The following is a 15473-nucleotide window of genomic DNA, read 5'->3' on the forward strand; positions in this document are numbered from 1 at the left end:
GTATAAATAGTTTTACAAAGAGGTAAAGTCTCAAAATATAATACAAAGCAACTAATAGAAAATAATATTGATAAAGCATGAATACAGATGTAAATTGTTATTCATAGGACTTATTAAGCACTCAATCAATATAGTACTAGATGGTTAGGGTATAACAGTAAAAATCCTTTCATGAGAAAAGTTTTACACATAAATGAATGTCTATATATTATGCTCTGATCTCTCTCTCTCTCAGTGGGTGTGTGTGTGTCTATGTTTCTCTCTGTGTGTATGCATGTGTGAATATATATATATGTATATATATATATATATGGCTTTGAACTTTTTACAAATGTATATATGTTCTTTTTATGAGTATATTATTTCTCTGATTATTTCTGAAAAATATGCATTTACTGTTTTGTAAGTCATCAAAACATATCAGTGTCTTTTAAACAAGCTGAAATTCATTAGATATATCTTCAAGAATTAGGCCAACAATGGAATAATAAATATTATTAGGAATAATGTCACTCTTTCTGGCAATAGTCTTGGTACTAAGATAACACTCGAACTGCTAGTGCTCATAATGAAATTTTACTTCTTGAGCAGCCATTTCTACCAACAATTTTCTGAGCATTTAATAAGTTATAACATCAAACAAATAATTCACTTTAAAGTTCACTTACCTCATTCAGTTTTGGGTAATATCTTACCAGAAATTCCGAAGAAACTAAGAAATAAACAACACGGTGAATAGTTCTGTAAGAACTTGACCTTTCTACAATGAACAATTTTAAGATGGAATGAAAGTAATGTTTTATTTTTATAAAATAATTAATTATTCCTGCAACAAAGTGAATCCAAGCATCATTCTTATACTTCAACAAGCAGAGTCCATGTTACTGAATATCAGCTTCTTTCAAAATCTGCTTAATTTTAAGATACTTACCCTGAATTAACTTCTGGTTGCTTACTGGAGTGTTGTGACTAAAATATACTTAGTGGAAACACACATATATGAATCACCTTATCGGTGAAGGTCAACTGTATTTATCTGAAACTCTGCATGATTAATTCTTCCACAACCAGACCAGGTGTGCACCATGCTGTCACATGATCAAGTTAATGACAATGATGACGTGTAACTGGATTAAGAAAAGGGGCAATGAGACTTAAAATTGCTAAGAGATCTTCTTATTTCATTGGTTATTTCATTTCCCTTTTAAGTGGAAACAATTGGAGACTTGTGGCAGATATTGTAAATATGCTGGATTATCATAGGACTCCGAGTCAGGTTAAGAATTTTTCCCATCATAAATAGTTTGAGGAACAAAGCCAAATCAAATCCTCACCACAGCTGTCACAATTACACAGTGGTCAGAGACGTTTCCTGTGTCTAATAGTTCCATCCTAATTCACTGGAAAAATACAGATGTTGAAAATATATTTTTATATTTTACAAAAAAAATCTCATGAAGATTATCGGTTTAACAAATTATATTCGAAAAAAATCCACCGTTAACCACAGGTGATTTGATAGAGAACACTAAGGCTCCTGATATGTGATTTTAACATTCTATATGACTTTCTCTACAAGCCACCCATCAATAAAAAACATATGCATAATTCAGTGGGTTTTATCTCCTTTTCATGGTTCAATTCAACCAGCTCAGTGGCAGGCAGGCATTAAATGCATATATCATTCATTATAGCTCTAAGAAATGGGAAGTTTAGTGTGCTTTCACTGCAGTAACATGGAACTCTTGATCGCAAAATTAAATAGTATTTCTGCTAAGTCCATGAGAAAGAAATAAAATGTTCATATTCATTTTAAGACGAATGCCTTAAAGTGATCACATCTTCTAAAATTTTTACCCCAGACCTTGGACCTTGTTGAGGATCACGACTCAAAGACAGACCTGAGAAGCTTTCTGACTATGAGAAGCTGTCATCTCCTAATTCGCTAGGTTTCAGTTTCTCAGCACTAAAGACTGAATCCACGCTATTACTCATGCTAACAAATAGCACTCCCACTGACCTACATCCTAGTCTGTCAACCACTATTTTTTTGATTATAGAAGCATTCTCAAACTTTCCTTTTTATAATATTTAACATGTTTCTTCCAACATTATATTTTTTTCATATTTTTATTTAAAAAATTACTTTTTCTTTTGCATACCACAAAAAGTTCTTTTTCTAGATTTGGAGATGCTATATATAATTTTCCAAATTAGAACTGTTCAATACATGAACAGTACCTTCTACATTGCTTTACACATAAGCAGAGATTAGAACTTCTAAGACTGCCGGCCGGAGTTCTTCCACCCATGTATTAGTACCAACAATCATAAATCACTAGCAACCTTAGCTACCAACTTGTTTCTGCACATTCCTCGGATGGTAATGTGATTTATCCCAGAAACAAACACTACTTTTCTGCCGTGAGAAGGAGTAGACAACTACTCTGTCTTATTTTGACCATTCAATGTAACCTTAAATCAGAGCAGTTCAAATAAAAATATGCATTGTCCTGTCTCTTCTGAAGTAAAAAGCAAAAACCATGAATTTTTGTTTCCACATTTAAGGTGTTTTAATAGTCAATAAAGTATTATTGTCCATAAAATATTACTGCACTACATTTAAATAAATCCACAAATCTTTTCTTTTCAGAATTCTATTTTGCCCTAGAGAATAAAAGAAATATGTTCATAATGCAACTTTAAATGCTTTTGTATAAAATTTAGCATCATTAATAACATTGAGTTGGTGCTATAATCTCATCACTTTTCAAACTATTTTATAGTTATTTACAACTAAAATATACTTAATTGTAAACTTTAAAACCACAAAGTGCATTTGGCTGTAGTATGTACCCATCAAAAACAAAAAGTCAAAGTTAATTTTTCCACTTGAGCTCAAACTAATCTCAGGCAGCTTTTATTCTGTCAGTGTACACGATGTATTTTAAGTGAGAAGAGGAATATAGTCTAAAAGGAAAAGGATTACATTATGTCTGGTATAGATGTACATATTACAAGCAACTATTGAAAATCAAAACACATCTTATTTTAATATGACAAGTTCCTTTCACTTTAGAAAAATGATTTTTAAATAATTGCATCAAAATGTTAATTCCAGAAACAGGTTATAATGTTCTAGGCTATTAGCATTTGACAGGCAAGACCCTGCTGCTTGTTTAGCACAATCAGATGCTGTAAAGTAGGAAAGAATAGTAAAACGTAATAGCTGGATGTCATTCATCTTTCTTCTTGTATATGTTTTGCCAAATTATTAGAAGTGATAACATTAAAAGAGACTTTCAGAGCTTTAAAGCATCTATTGAATATATCAAATGTACTTCTAGACAGCTCCTTTTAATTATTTTTACAGAAGAGGGGAGGAAGTTCATGAGGGATGGAATTAGTGTTACATAAAGTGCCAAGCTTTGCAGACATAATAGTCTTCAAAAACAAAAAAAAAAAAAAAAAAGAAAAGAAAAGAAAGAAAGTCTATGTGGAGCAGATTTTGTTACACTAATCATATCAGGAGTTAGAAATAAAACGTGCCTATCAGAGGAACTTCTAAATTACACCTGAAAAGGTGCTATCTCATTCAATCTTAGCCTAATTAACCATTGTACTATTTGTGAGTCCACCTGAGAAAGCTGAAGGCAAGGTGAGTTTTTCCTGTATACGTGTGAGCAAGTCATTTTCCCTCTGCTTTCTATAGCTGGACTTCAAATGAATAGAAGGGTGCATGGCCTCATGGGTAAAAGACAAGTGTACACGGAGAAAAGAGTCGTCACAAAAGATTTGGTATTCTAATTACATCTCCTTCACATCGTAATAATCCTTTAAATTTCTTGTATAGTGTCTCTGATTTAAGTTCCCTGTACCATCATCAACCTTTGACACATCAATCACTCTTATGGTTTGAAATGATGGATTGTTCAATCAAGAATTCCATTCAATGTAAAAATTCTCTGCAATATCTCCATGAGATAGTTTGTTTCTGTTATAACAGCTAAAATAATGTTTATCTCAAAGCAATATTTTAAGTTTTAAACTTTTGCATCGAAATACTTTCAAATTTACATAAATTTGCCTGTATAGTACAAAGACCTACAATCTCTATGTCCTTTTGTTCAGTTTCTCCAATTGTTACCATATACCATACGTGTATACTATATATATATATCCTTGATTAATCTAAAAAATAGATAAATAGACAAAGAAACATAGATGTCAAATCAATGATAGACCTAGGTACATGCTTGCAAACACAGATATGTTTATGTGTTTTGAATACACATATAGTACTTTTGAATCATTTGAGGTCAAGATGAAGCTTCTATTACATAGATTCCACATATATTATATATTTCCTCTAAAGAGCGTTTTCAGATAAACACCTCAACACACTCACTTACAACAGACAGACAGACACACACACACACACACACACCCTCCTAGATCTTTTCCACATATTATTACCATCCAATTAGAAGGTAAAGTTATAATGCCTGACTCACTAGTAGCATAAACACAGGCAGGAATTAATTCTGTTCTCAGAAAACCTTTCTACTCCTCCCATTTCCAAATCAAAGTGTTTGTTCAAATAATGATGAAAACATCTATTGTTAAAATCCATGTCATTAACTATATCCCACAAAAGTGAGCAGAATGATGGCGTCAATCGTTGATCTTAGACGTAAACAGATCAGAAACGGAGGGAGTGGAGAAAAATGTATAACTCAATAAGATCAATAAAGACAGAAGTAAACAAACCAGCGTTATAATTCCAAAACTGAAATTTAATCAGTAGACAATCTCATAATCAAGAAATATGTCATCTTTCAACATGAAAATAGATAAATTTTAAAGGATTGCATATGAGACACACTGAATGTTTTGGTTGTTGATCAAAATTATCTACCATATATTAATTATTTATTTGCAAGTGTTATTTCATGACTTTTACAGTCCAAATATTTTAAGGCCTCGTTAAAATATAAACATATGCATATAAACTGAATGAATTTATTAATTTTTCTGAAGAGTACAATAAAGAATGTTACAACAATACTGGTTTCCTGGAGTTTGATGTACATAAAGAAAAGTTTATTACAAGGAAAAGCAGTAAGTTTCAGAACCAAACATGGCCTATGTGAGTCTTCCTGGACTGTGATGTATTTGCAAAAGTCCAGGCGTTTTGCTCTTCTCAATGTTGTTAACTTTTTTGGCTATTATGCCACTCAGTTTCCAAATACAAAACCAGATTATTTCCACAAATTAAGCTCTAAAGGCATATTCCTCTAAGCAGGAAGAGAATTCGAAAACGATTACGTGGAAATACTTATTCTCATTGGACTACTACATATTAAATCTTTGTGTTGAAATATTAAGCTCACTGCATACAGCCACATGTTCAATGGCCATATGTTAATCAGAAATATTTGAAAATACTTAATGACTTTTAAATGTCGATATCCCCAGTTTGATCATTAATGTGTTGCAAATTTTAACACTATACACCATAAATTTGTACAGCTAAAACTTCTTAAAATATTCATATATATTAAAAGAATATTTTAAAAGTATATTTTAAAATAATAAAACATGCTGCTATCTAATTGTCAATATCAAAATTGAGGAAAAACGAATTACAAAGAGGGAGAACCTTAAAATAAACAAATTTTAAATGAGTTTTTTTTTAATTTGCTAGACTTTATATATGTTAATGAAGATTTAATAATAAGACATTATAAATGTCTGTCTACAGTGGCAATTACAGGGACAACTAGGTAAAATGTTGGGAGCAGTGAGACCCCAGATCCTGAATTTCTTGAAATCCCCTGATCTGAGTGCCTACAGCTGCTCTGAGCACGAGACCTTCAGGAGTTCCTGATGGCAGGAGAGTGGTTTCTGGTGGGTTTGGCTGGGGCGTGGCTATCTCTATATAATCTGCCCCTGAACACAATAAAGGGGGCATTCTTGGGGAATTCAAGGATGACCCGTGTCGCTGTCTGTCTGTCTGTGTGTGTGTGTGTCTGTGTATTTTAACCTCCAGTCCCTTGCCGGAAGCTCGCGAACTGGATGCCAGCACACAGAGCGCAGACACGGGGGCGCGGTGCGCGGCAGTAAAATACTTTCTTCTGAAATAGATAAAACCAAATGGCATTCCTCCATGTTAAGCCAGTCTTTCGTATATTTTTTCTTAGATTAGACAGAGGAGGGGACAATTCTGAATGAAAACAGAACAAACACAGTCTGAAGACCTAGTTTCTTGAAGTTTACAGGTAAAGCAACAGAGAAGGGGAATTCTGGACATTTCTTGGCATTTTCTGGGAGTGCTTTATGCCACAGCGGTGTGTTTGTTTTTCTGTTTGATCATAATTGCTTCTTGTTTCTTTTCACCTTCACTTCACCAGTTGTTTCTTGGCATAATTGCTTGTCTTGTCTTTCATGATCAAGAATTTCTTTAGGGAACAGGTTTCTCTCAACAAATACAGCTTTCAAAGCTACAAAAATGAGAAAAATGACATGAAAATTACATTTAGTATAAGCCCCAGTTAAATAGCAGGAAGAAATCTCTCAAGGTTTTTTTTTTTTTATTGTGAAAAACTGTGTTTCTAGACCCAAGATTGTACCGGGGAGAGAGTTTTTTCTAAGATTTGCTGTCTGTTTTAGTTTTAGCTTAAAGCGCTCTCTCTCTCTCTCTCTCTCTCTCTCTCTCTCTCTCTCTCTCTCTCTCGCACACACACACACACACACACACACACACCCGAGCGAGAGAGAGAGAGAGAGAGAGAGAGGGGGAGGGAGGAGAGAGAGAGAGAGAGAGAGAGAGAGAGAGAGAGAGAGAGAGAGAGAGAGAGTTGTTTTACTACTTTGTGTACGAAAAACAAAGACTGGTGATTTAAGGGTGAGCACTGAAGAAGAAGCTGGTGTTTTCTGTTTCTGTTTTTTAATCTGCTTTACAGCTATCAAGGGCTTGTAAAAAGCCCAGAACAAATTATTCTGTATTGCAATAAGAGAATTAAAATAATCAAAACACAGTTTGACTGTCGGAATGACTAAACACATACATCTGCAATCGCATCCTCACAAAGCACTCAGATGTGCAGGAATCCGTAGCTTCAAAAAAGGGGGAAAAAAGAAGAGGCAAATTATTCCTATGGCTGGTGGATACAGCCCAGCAAGAAGTGGGAGGAAAATTGTGCCATGTGATTAAGGAAATAATTCTGGCTTCCAGTGTAATTCTGACATTCAACAAATGCAAATTGTAAGGACATTATACAAATGTATCGGGCTAAGGCTATAGGACACTCATATGGCTAATTCATAGGCTTCTCTTTGAATTGATTAAAAGAAGAAGCAGTACTTGTGCCGGTTACACCATAAATATAAACACTAGAACAGGATGTGGACAGAAAGCAGGTAACAGAGATATTGCATATATAAATAAATGCTGTATAAGAATACATAAAGGATGGGGTAAAGCTTTGGCTACTATTTGAAAAAGATTTTGAAACCCTAACAGGATTTTAGTTACTTATCGTGAAGATGGAAATGAAGAAAGATCGCCAGAGGTGAACAGGGATGTCACCTGAAAAAATTAAAGTGTGTGCAAGTACAGAGAAACAGGAGCTACTATCCAGGTAATGGCGTGACTCAGCACAGTAAGATAGACAGGTAAAGGTGAGAAGCAACATGGGATAAAACTGAAGCTTGGCTGATGAGAATGTCAACTGCCAAACCAAGGAATACAAAAAGAAGAAGAAAAAAATGTTGAAAATAGGAGCGGAGGCAGGGCTGCATCCCCAACACCCTGGCCGCTTGGCTAGCTCACGCCCGAAATAACAACACACAAACTGTGTTCATTTAGGAACTGCTTGGCCCATGAACTCTAGCCCTTACAGGCCAATTCTTGCACCTGGACTAGCCCATTTCTAATGATGTGTGTAAGCACCCCAAGGTGCGCTTACCAGGAAGATTCTAGCCTCTGTCCATTCTGGGTTCGGAGCTGAGAGGAGCTTCATTGTATGCATCTGCCCGGGAGATCGGAGCATGGCGTCTCTCAGGAAGCAGAGCAGAGTCTGACCTCACTTCCTCTTCTGCCCAGAATTCTATTCTGTTTATTCCTCCCACCAATGCTTTAACCTATGAGGCCAAGCAGTTTCTTTATTGCTCAGCCAATGAAATCAACAGATTGATATGACACTCCCACATCAAAAAAATACTAAACAACTTAAAATTAGTGATATCTTGGGCTGGGACAATGACTCAGAGGATAAAGAGCTTGCTTCACAAACATGAGGATTGAAGTTTGGATCCACAGAATGCACAGAGTCAAATGCAGGCTAGACTGCACATAGAATGCGTGTCTATAATCTCACTGTCCCTGCAGTGAAAGGGGAGGTGGAAGGAGAACACTAAGAAGCCCATCCCATGTGTTTGGTTATAAGATGAAAGGAGAGAATTAACGTTGGAGGTGCCCTCTGACCTCCACATGTTCACCTGCACACCCCCCCACCCAACCAACCACCCACCTACCCACAATCCTACTCCATCATATACTTCTCAACAAAGGTAAAAATAAGATAAAAGCACAAAAGTAAACAAAAATAAGTAAACAATAATACACAAAACACTCCTTACTAGTAGTATAAGCTTGGTTATGAAATTCAGTGTCTTTCCCTTTCCATACTTTATTTGGAAAGCAAGAAAACAAATGAGAGGGTACTATTTTGTGAACAAAGAAAATACCATTTCAGAAAACCTCAAAAGGAAGAAGGAATAGAAGCCTTAAGAATATGAAGAATATTCTTCATATATAGTCCCAATAGCTGAGACTTCAGAAGTTACACAAGAAGAAAATTACACAATGGAAAGTCTAAGGCCAGCCCCATTAGCAGCAACAGTGGCAGCTCATAGAGAAGCAAAACAAAACACAATCAACCAAACAAACAAAACACTCACAGGATCTGAGAGCACCCTAGAAATGTATGGCGGTGGAAATCAGCCAGTTGATCATCAGCGAAGGTAGAGAAACTTAGGGTTCAACATTTTTATGAAACAATGGATGCAAGACTGGTTGCGAAATTGTGGGCATTCACAGACTCTAGACTGACAGTGGGGGGAGCCCACATGGGACAGAAATATACCCTCTGCATGAGGACAACAGTTGTGTAGCCTGTAGCCTGGTCTGTTTGTGAGACCCCTGGCAATGGGACCAGGTGGATGAGCTGGCTTTTTAAAGCCCATTCCCATATGGTGGAATGCCTTGCTCAGCCTTCATGCAAAGGGGAAGGGCTTAGTCCTGAGCCAACTGAACGTGCCAGGCTTTGTTGACTTCCTGAGGAGTGGATGAAGGCAGAGTGCATTAGGGGGAGGTGAAAGGGAGCAGGAGGAGGGGAGGGAAGGAAAAACTGTGGTTCGTATATAAAATGAATTAAAAATTTAAAAAAGAAAAAGAAAAACAAAGAAGGAAATACTTGTAAGAAAACGAGCAAATTACTGAAATTGCTTAGGAATCTAAAAGAATGTTTAGCTTCAATTGGATGATCTTCTGTATGCACGCTTATTGACTAGACTCGAGATGCCTAAATCCCAAAGAATTTGTTTTCCAGGTGCAAACAAAAGTTCCTAACTTTCCTAGATTCCTTAGGCGAATCAGACTTAATCTCTTGGAAGACATAAAAGCAGTCCTGAAGCTTTTCTAGGAGAAGGAAAACACTCCTCTGCCCAGAGTGCCCATCTTCTCTTGCGACTGAGATCTGTGTATTTTGTAGTTGCTTCAGGTACCCCACCCTGCCTTAAACCTCCTCCTACTCAGTATAGACCCATGCTGGTGCGATTTCCCTGATTCAGTTCTGACTAGTATATCTGCCATGAGTCTACCGTTTACTATAGAGTGGTGGCAAGAGATCATGAAGACAAACAAGTGAATTTGTCATGGTCCCTGTGACTGGGACTGATATCTGTTGAATAAGCCTAGGAACGAAGCTTGTGTCCATCAAACGTGCAGCTTATTTTAAAGCAGCTTGCCTGCATAGCGCCCACTTAGGAACCTGAAGAACTGTCTTCAAGTCTACACAGCTTAAAATCTTGGAGTGCAATTTGCTCAGAAGGGTTAGCAACAACCATTATTAGTTGGTTCCTTGGTCACAAAGATCTTTGAAGTTTGTGAGAGCTTCCCTTCAGACTTTCAAAAAACAAAACTTCTTACCTGGGCACCATAGTCTCACATGAAGTCATCCCTGACATGTTTATCTAAATCTCTTCTTCTACCTAGCTTCTCAATGACCTCCAGATACAACAACCTTCGTTCTGACTTTGACAAAAATCGATTTTGCTTCCATCTCAGGAACTATACACCTCTGTGCATAGTGCTTGGACTATTCTGCCCCAATGTCTTTGTTGTCTCCATCTCTCAGAATTTGCCTAACATGCAGGAGACCTGTGGGGTTGCCAGTTCACTCAGGTCTCTTCTGGATGCTTTGGGTACTGTATGGGATCTGCATAGGAATATAGCCCTCTTCTGGATAATTTGGGTACTACATTACATGGCTTATTTTTCCTACCATACAGGCTTAGATTCTCTCTGATTTATTAACTTAGCACGTTAGCAATTTTATTGCTGTGACAAAGACTGAGAAAACAACCTTAAGGAAGGGATCATTAATTTTAGTTCATTGGCTTTTTTGATCTTGGGCCTGTGGAGAGGGAGGGCATGGTGGTTGGAGCTTGTGGTCATAGTTACTCAGTAGAAGATCATAGAGGTAGGGAACAGGAACAAAATACAACTCTCAAAGACATATTCCCAGTGACCAACTTCCTCCATCTCTCTAAAGTTCTCACCACCTCCCCAAAATAGCTCTACCACCCGAGGTTCAAACATTCAATACATCAGAAGAACACTTCAAGCCTCAAAACTTCTTTACTGCCTGTCTCCTCTAAATGATAAATTGAATGGAGGAAAACCCTTGCCTGTCCTTGTACACCTTATATCCTAGGACACAGTATTGGCTTTGGATAATGGAAAAAATCAAATATTCTATATATAAATATTATATATGTATTATATATAGATATTCAGGTGAGAGACATATCCGTACACTTAAGCACTTAAGTAAGGATAAATCTTTCTTAAAGTAAAAAATCTATTGTACTTAGGAACCATTTGCATTCATTTGATTAATACTCAATCAAACACACACACATGGTTTCGTTGAACTAATAAACAAGTAAAGCAGTACTGCTCGCTACTCACTTTGGGATCCTTCCATTGTGAAGACTAGAGCTCAGTGACAATGATAAACGTGTAGGTGTTCATGGTTCACATGGTCATATGTTTGTGTATTTAACCCTAGAGTCGGTAGTCCTGAAAAATCAAAATCTAGGGTCTGTTGAGATAGCATAGTGGGTAAAAAACACTTGATGCCAAGCATAAAGGCCTGAGTGTGACCACTGGGACCCACATGATAGAAGGAAAGAATGAACTACCATAGATTGCTCTCCAACTTTTACATGCATCATGACATGCACATGTTCTCTCTTTCTGTCTCTCTTTCTCTCTGTCTGTCTGTCTCTCTTCACACACACACACACACACACAGAGAGAGAGAGAGAGAGAGAGAGAGAGAGAGAGAGAAACACCCAAATACCTAATAAAAACAAAATGTAAAAAGTTTCATCTATGGGCCCGTGAGATGTCTCAGCACTTTCAGAGGACCTGAGTTCAGTTCCCAGCACCCATCTTGGACAGCTTCCAACTGCCTGTATCTCCAGCTCCAGGAGATCCATTGCCTTCTTCTGCCTTTTAAGACACAAATGCACATGACACACAGAGAGAGACGAGACATACACATGCACGTAAGTAAGAATAAATCTTAAAATAAAAATCTACTGTTCTCAGGAACGATTTGCACTCATTCTTCCCTACTAGGAAAAATATGGCATTAACTCACCCCCACACCATTTCATGGTTGGCTGTCTAACAAGGTTTTCTATAATGACAACCCCAATGTATTTTTCAAGTGATGAAAATGAAGTACTTGCTGGTTGTGAAGCACTGGAAAGCATTTTTCACTGAAATAACATGATGTCCTGACTTACAAATGACAAAGCTGGTTTATCTGCTGCCATCTGGTGTTCTTTTCCCTCGCTAATTGGCAACTTCATCAGACTGACAATAGCTAAGTTTTCAAAGACGACCTGAAAGATGTACGGCTCTATGCAAACAACACATAACAACCAGGTGTGGATGATCTCGGGATGCTCAGGTTTCTGAAAACCTTCTCCCTCTCCCATATTTCCAGCCACATTCTAAATCTCACTGTTCTTTGTCTAACTCCAGTGTACATAATAGACATGAAAACCGCTTGTTAAAATCGCATTCTGACTCAACCAAGGCCAGGGACTGAGACTCTGACTCTCTAAATGCTGTGCTCGTTTTGTGATGTCCTGAATAGAGCTCCTCAATAGAAGTTTTACATCAGCATTGTCAACGTCCTGATCAATTTCTGCCTCTATTAGGTAGGTTTTAGTTAGATGGGAGGGGCGGAGGGAAGGGAAACTGTGGTCAGGATGTTTGAAAGGAGAATCTACATTCAATTTCAAAAATCTTAACAACAGACTGGTGTCAAAAAGTGGTGATGGAGTAAAGTGGCAATCTTCACATGATTCCTAACAAAGTTCAGAGAGGCCACTATCTGTGTATATTTTCCAAATATCTGTTTATTGCATTTTGATGTTTTTGTGTTATGTGTGTGTTTGTGTCAGGTGCATGAATTCCACACTGTGCAATTGAAGGTCAGAGGATATTCCATGGAAGGCAGTTCTCTGGCTCTACTCTGTGGGTTTCAGGGATTAAACTCTGGTCATCGGGGTAAGCTTCAGATGCCTTTTCCCACTGATTCCTCTTGCCAGCCTTAGAATATCTTTTTCATACATTCAGATAACTTATAGACCCAAGTGTTGGCATGGGTTTCTGAATTTAATGATGGATTTGCCTTAATAAAACCTATGTATGTATATTTCGTCTGTGCTGTAAAATCTTAGAGGAAAACCTTGTGCTTCCATGGAAAACTGTATTTTATCCTGAACACCTTTGTAGGTTGTCAGATTCAGGCTGAGTTAACTGGCCTTGATTATTTTACATCTTTGTGAATTTGCATATGAGTTTCTTGAAAGTATTACCCAAAGACTCATTTGTTGAAGGTTTCTTTCAGCAGCATATAGCACTGCTGGAGGATGGAACTTTTAGCAGATAAAGTCTATAGAAAAGAAGTATGTCACTAGTAAAGAACTAGAAGCAGATATTGGGACTTCTGCCCTTCCTGACTTTCTTCTTTGGCCCAGTGAGTAAGGTCTTTTCCTGCCACACACACTTCCTGTCTGGATGCCATTCCCCAGCCATAAGCTCAGAGCTGGAAAGCTATGTAGTCATGAACTGAAACCTCTGAACTCACGAGCCATAAAATGTTTTATGTTGAATGTCATCAATCCTTTAACACAGCATCAGACAGCTGACCAGAGCAGGAAGTTAGGGGTGGATGTGCAACTCTCTTGTCTGGTAGAGATTGAACTGACTTCTTTCTCTCCTTGGAGACAGCAGTTTGGGTGACTGTATCTAAGTTATGCTATAGTTGATTTCCCTGTACAAATTATCATTAGTAATTCTCATTTCTTTTTTTTCCCCTATCAAGTTGCAACCATCTGAATTAACTTTTCCAATTATGTCACCCCCTCACCACCACACAAAGGTATCACTAAGAACTAAATCCCCACAGCCAAGATCTGTCAAACTCTGGGTTTCCTCTTGAGGATCCATTTGTCACTACGAGCTTCAGCCATCCAAAACTGCCACCTCAAAACTTGTGGTTCAGCAAGTGCTGTGGAATAATCCTTCTGTGCACAAAGAATACATATTACTCTCATGGGTTAATGAAGAACTGGCCGACTGGTATCTAGGCAGAGAGCATAGGTGGGACAGCCAAACTGAGAATGCTGGGTGGAAGAAGGGCAGAGTCAGTGGAGATGCCAGAAGACACAAAGGAAGCAAGAATGCTAGAGAACAGGTAAAGAAAGCCATGAGCCAAGGAGTAGTACATAGGTTAATCAGAATAGGCTAATTTAAGCTGTACGAGCTAGTTAATAATAAGCCTGAGCTACCAGACAACATTTATAATCTATATTAAGTCTTTTGTGGTTATTTAGGAGGGACTGACAATACACAGATAAATTGCACCTACAAAATATTGCAGGAGTTTTACCCACAAGGTTTCCCTAGAGATTACTGTGATCTTTCTTCACCATATCCAGAAGGTTTCTGGCCTCCTCTGGATTGTACAGCAGTAACTGACACCTGTTCATCATCCACAAAACAGAGCCTGACAGCAAGCACCTGCTTTTACCTGAGACTGAGCTTCTGTATAGCAGACATGAATAAGAAATTTCATTGTTCTTTTGTGCTCCAGAAACAATTACTCACAAAGACCCCAGCTGCCCTCATATTACCCAGGCACACCCTCTCCATCCTTCTTCATTGTTTACAAGCACTCACAGACGACTTCTTCATTTGTGCAAAAGCACAGGCCTTCTGCCCATTCTGAGTTGGTCTTTATTAATAAGAGTCTTCCCAATTATAATGGCCTGAATAAAATCATCTCTTTAATAATTCCTTGTAATTTGTCTTGACAGATCACAACAATAGTAACAAAACACACTTTGTCTGAAGTGTCCCTAATACAGCACTTTTTCTACAATGAAAGTTTTAAAGATTCAAAGAAAACATATGAATGGTTCTGGGGAAGTTAGTGGTAAACCTGACCTGCTAAGTTTAACTACTATTAATACAGCATACAGAAGACGGAGTTAAAACTGTTTGAGAACCCTCTGGGAACAACTTGGAAGTTAAAGAGAAGGAGCATACGATGTTTCAAGTAAAAAAAAAATAAAGACAGAGAATACAAAAAGATATTAAAAGCTCAGTAGCTAAAACTGAAAAGCCACCAGGGGATCAGGAAGTATTTGAAAGTGTCCCATCCAAAGTAATAAAACATTATTAGTACCTGGCACAATGCTGCTTAAAGTACAATTGCCAGATAAAATTCACTATTGTTTCCATGTTTTATTCCCTTTATAAATAGACTTTCTTCCTTTAAATTACTATTCTAGAATTTACTGGGGGTAATTACTCAGAGTCCTATATTCTCAAGAGTTCCATTTCTAAAGGTCCATGTTGCTGTAATGTCCACATATTGCATTTGAAGTTAAATGAAAAAAAACTGAACTTTAAATTAATTCTAAAATATGTCTCAGCTGGAAACAGAGAGGGAAATCACAGAAGCATCGCCTTTCACGATAGCCACAAAGAGCATAAAATATCTTGGGGTAACCCTGACCAAGGAAGTGAAAGATCTATTTGACAAGAACTTCAAGTCTTTGAAGAAAGAAATAGAGGAGGACACCAGAAAATGGAAGGA

At 37.3% G+C, this 15473-nt stretch overlaps 1 protein-coding gene across 1 annotated transcript in view; it reads right to left on the reverse strand.

The window, feature by feature from the left end:
* Positions 1–4789: 4789 nt before the first annotated feature.
* The window catches only part of Wdr49 (WD repeat domain 49), a 109127-nt gene continuing 98443 nt past the window's right edge, over positions 4790–15473 (reverse strand). Inside the window, exon 18 of the mRNA XM_050147472.1 lies at positions 4790–6503. Within this exon, the coding sequence (XP_050003429.1) occupies positions 6373–6503 (131 nt within the window). The 3' untranslated portion in view covers positions 4790–6372. The remainder of the gene's footprint in view (positions 6504–15473) is intronic.

Source organism: Alexandromys fortis, unplaced genomic scaffold, assembly GCF_014885135.2.
Source record: "Alexandromys fortis isolate MF-2015 unplaced genomic scaffold, M_Fortis_MF-2015_v1.1 scaffold_53, whole genome shotgun sequence".
In the NCBI taxonomy this organism is placed as follows: domain Eukaryota; kingdom Metazoa; phylum Chordata; class Mammalia; order Rodentia; family Cricetidae; genus Alexandromys; species Alexandromys fortis.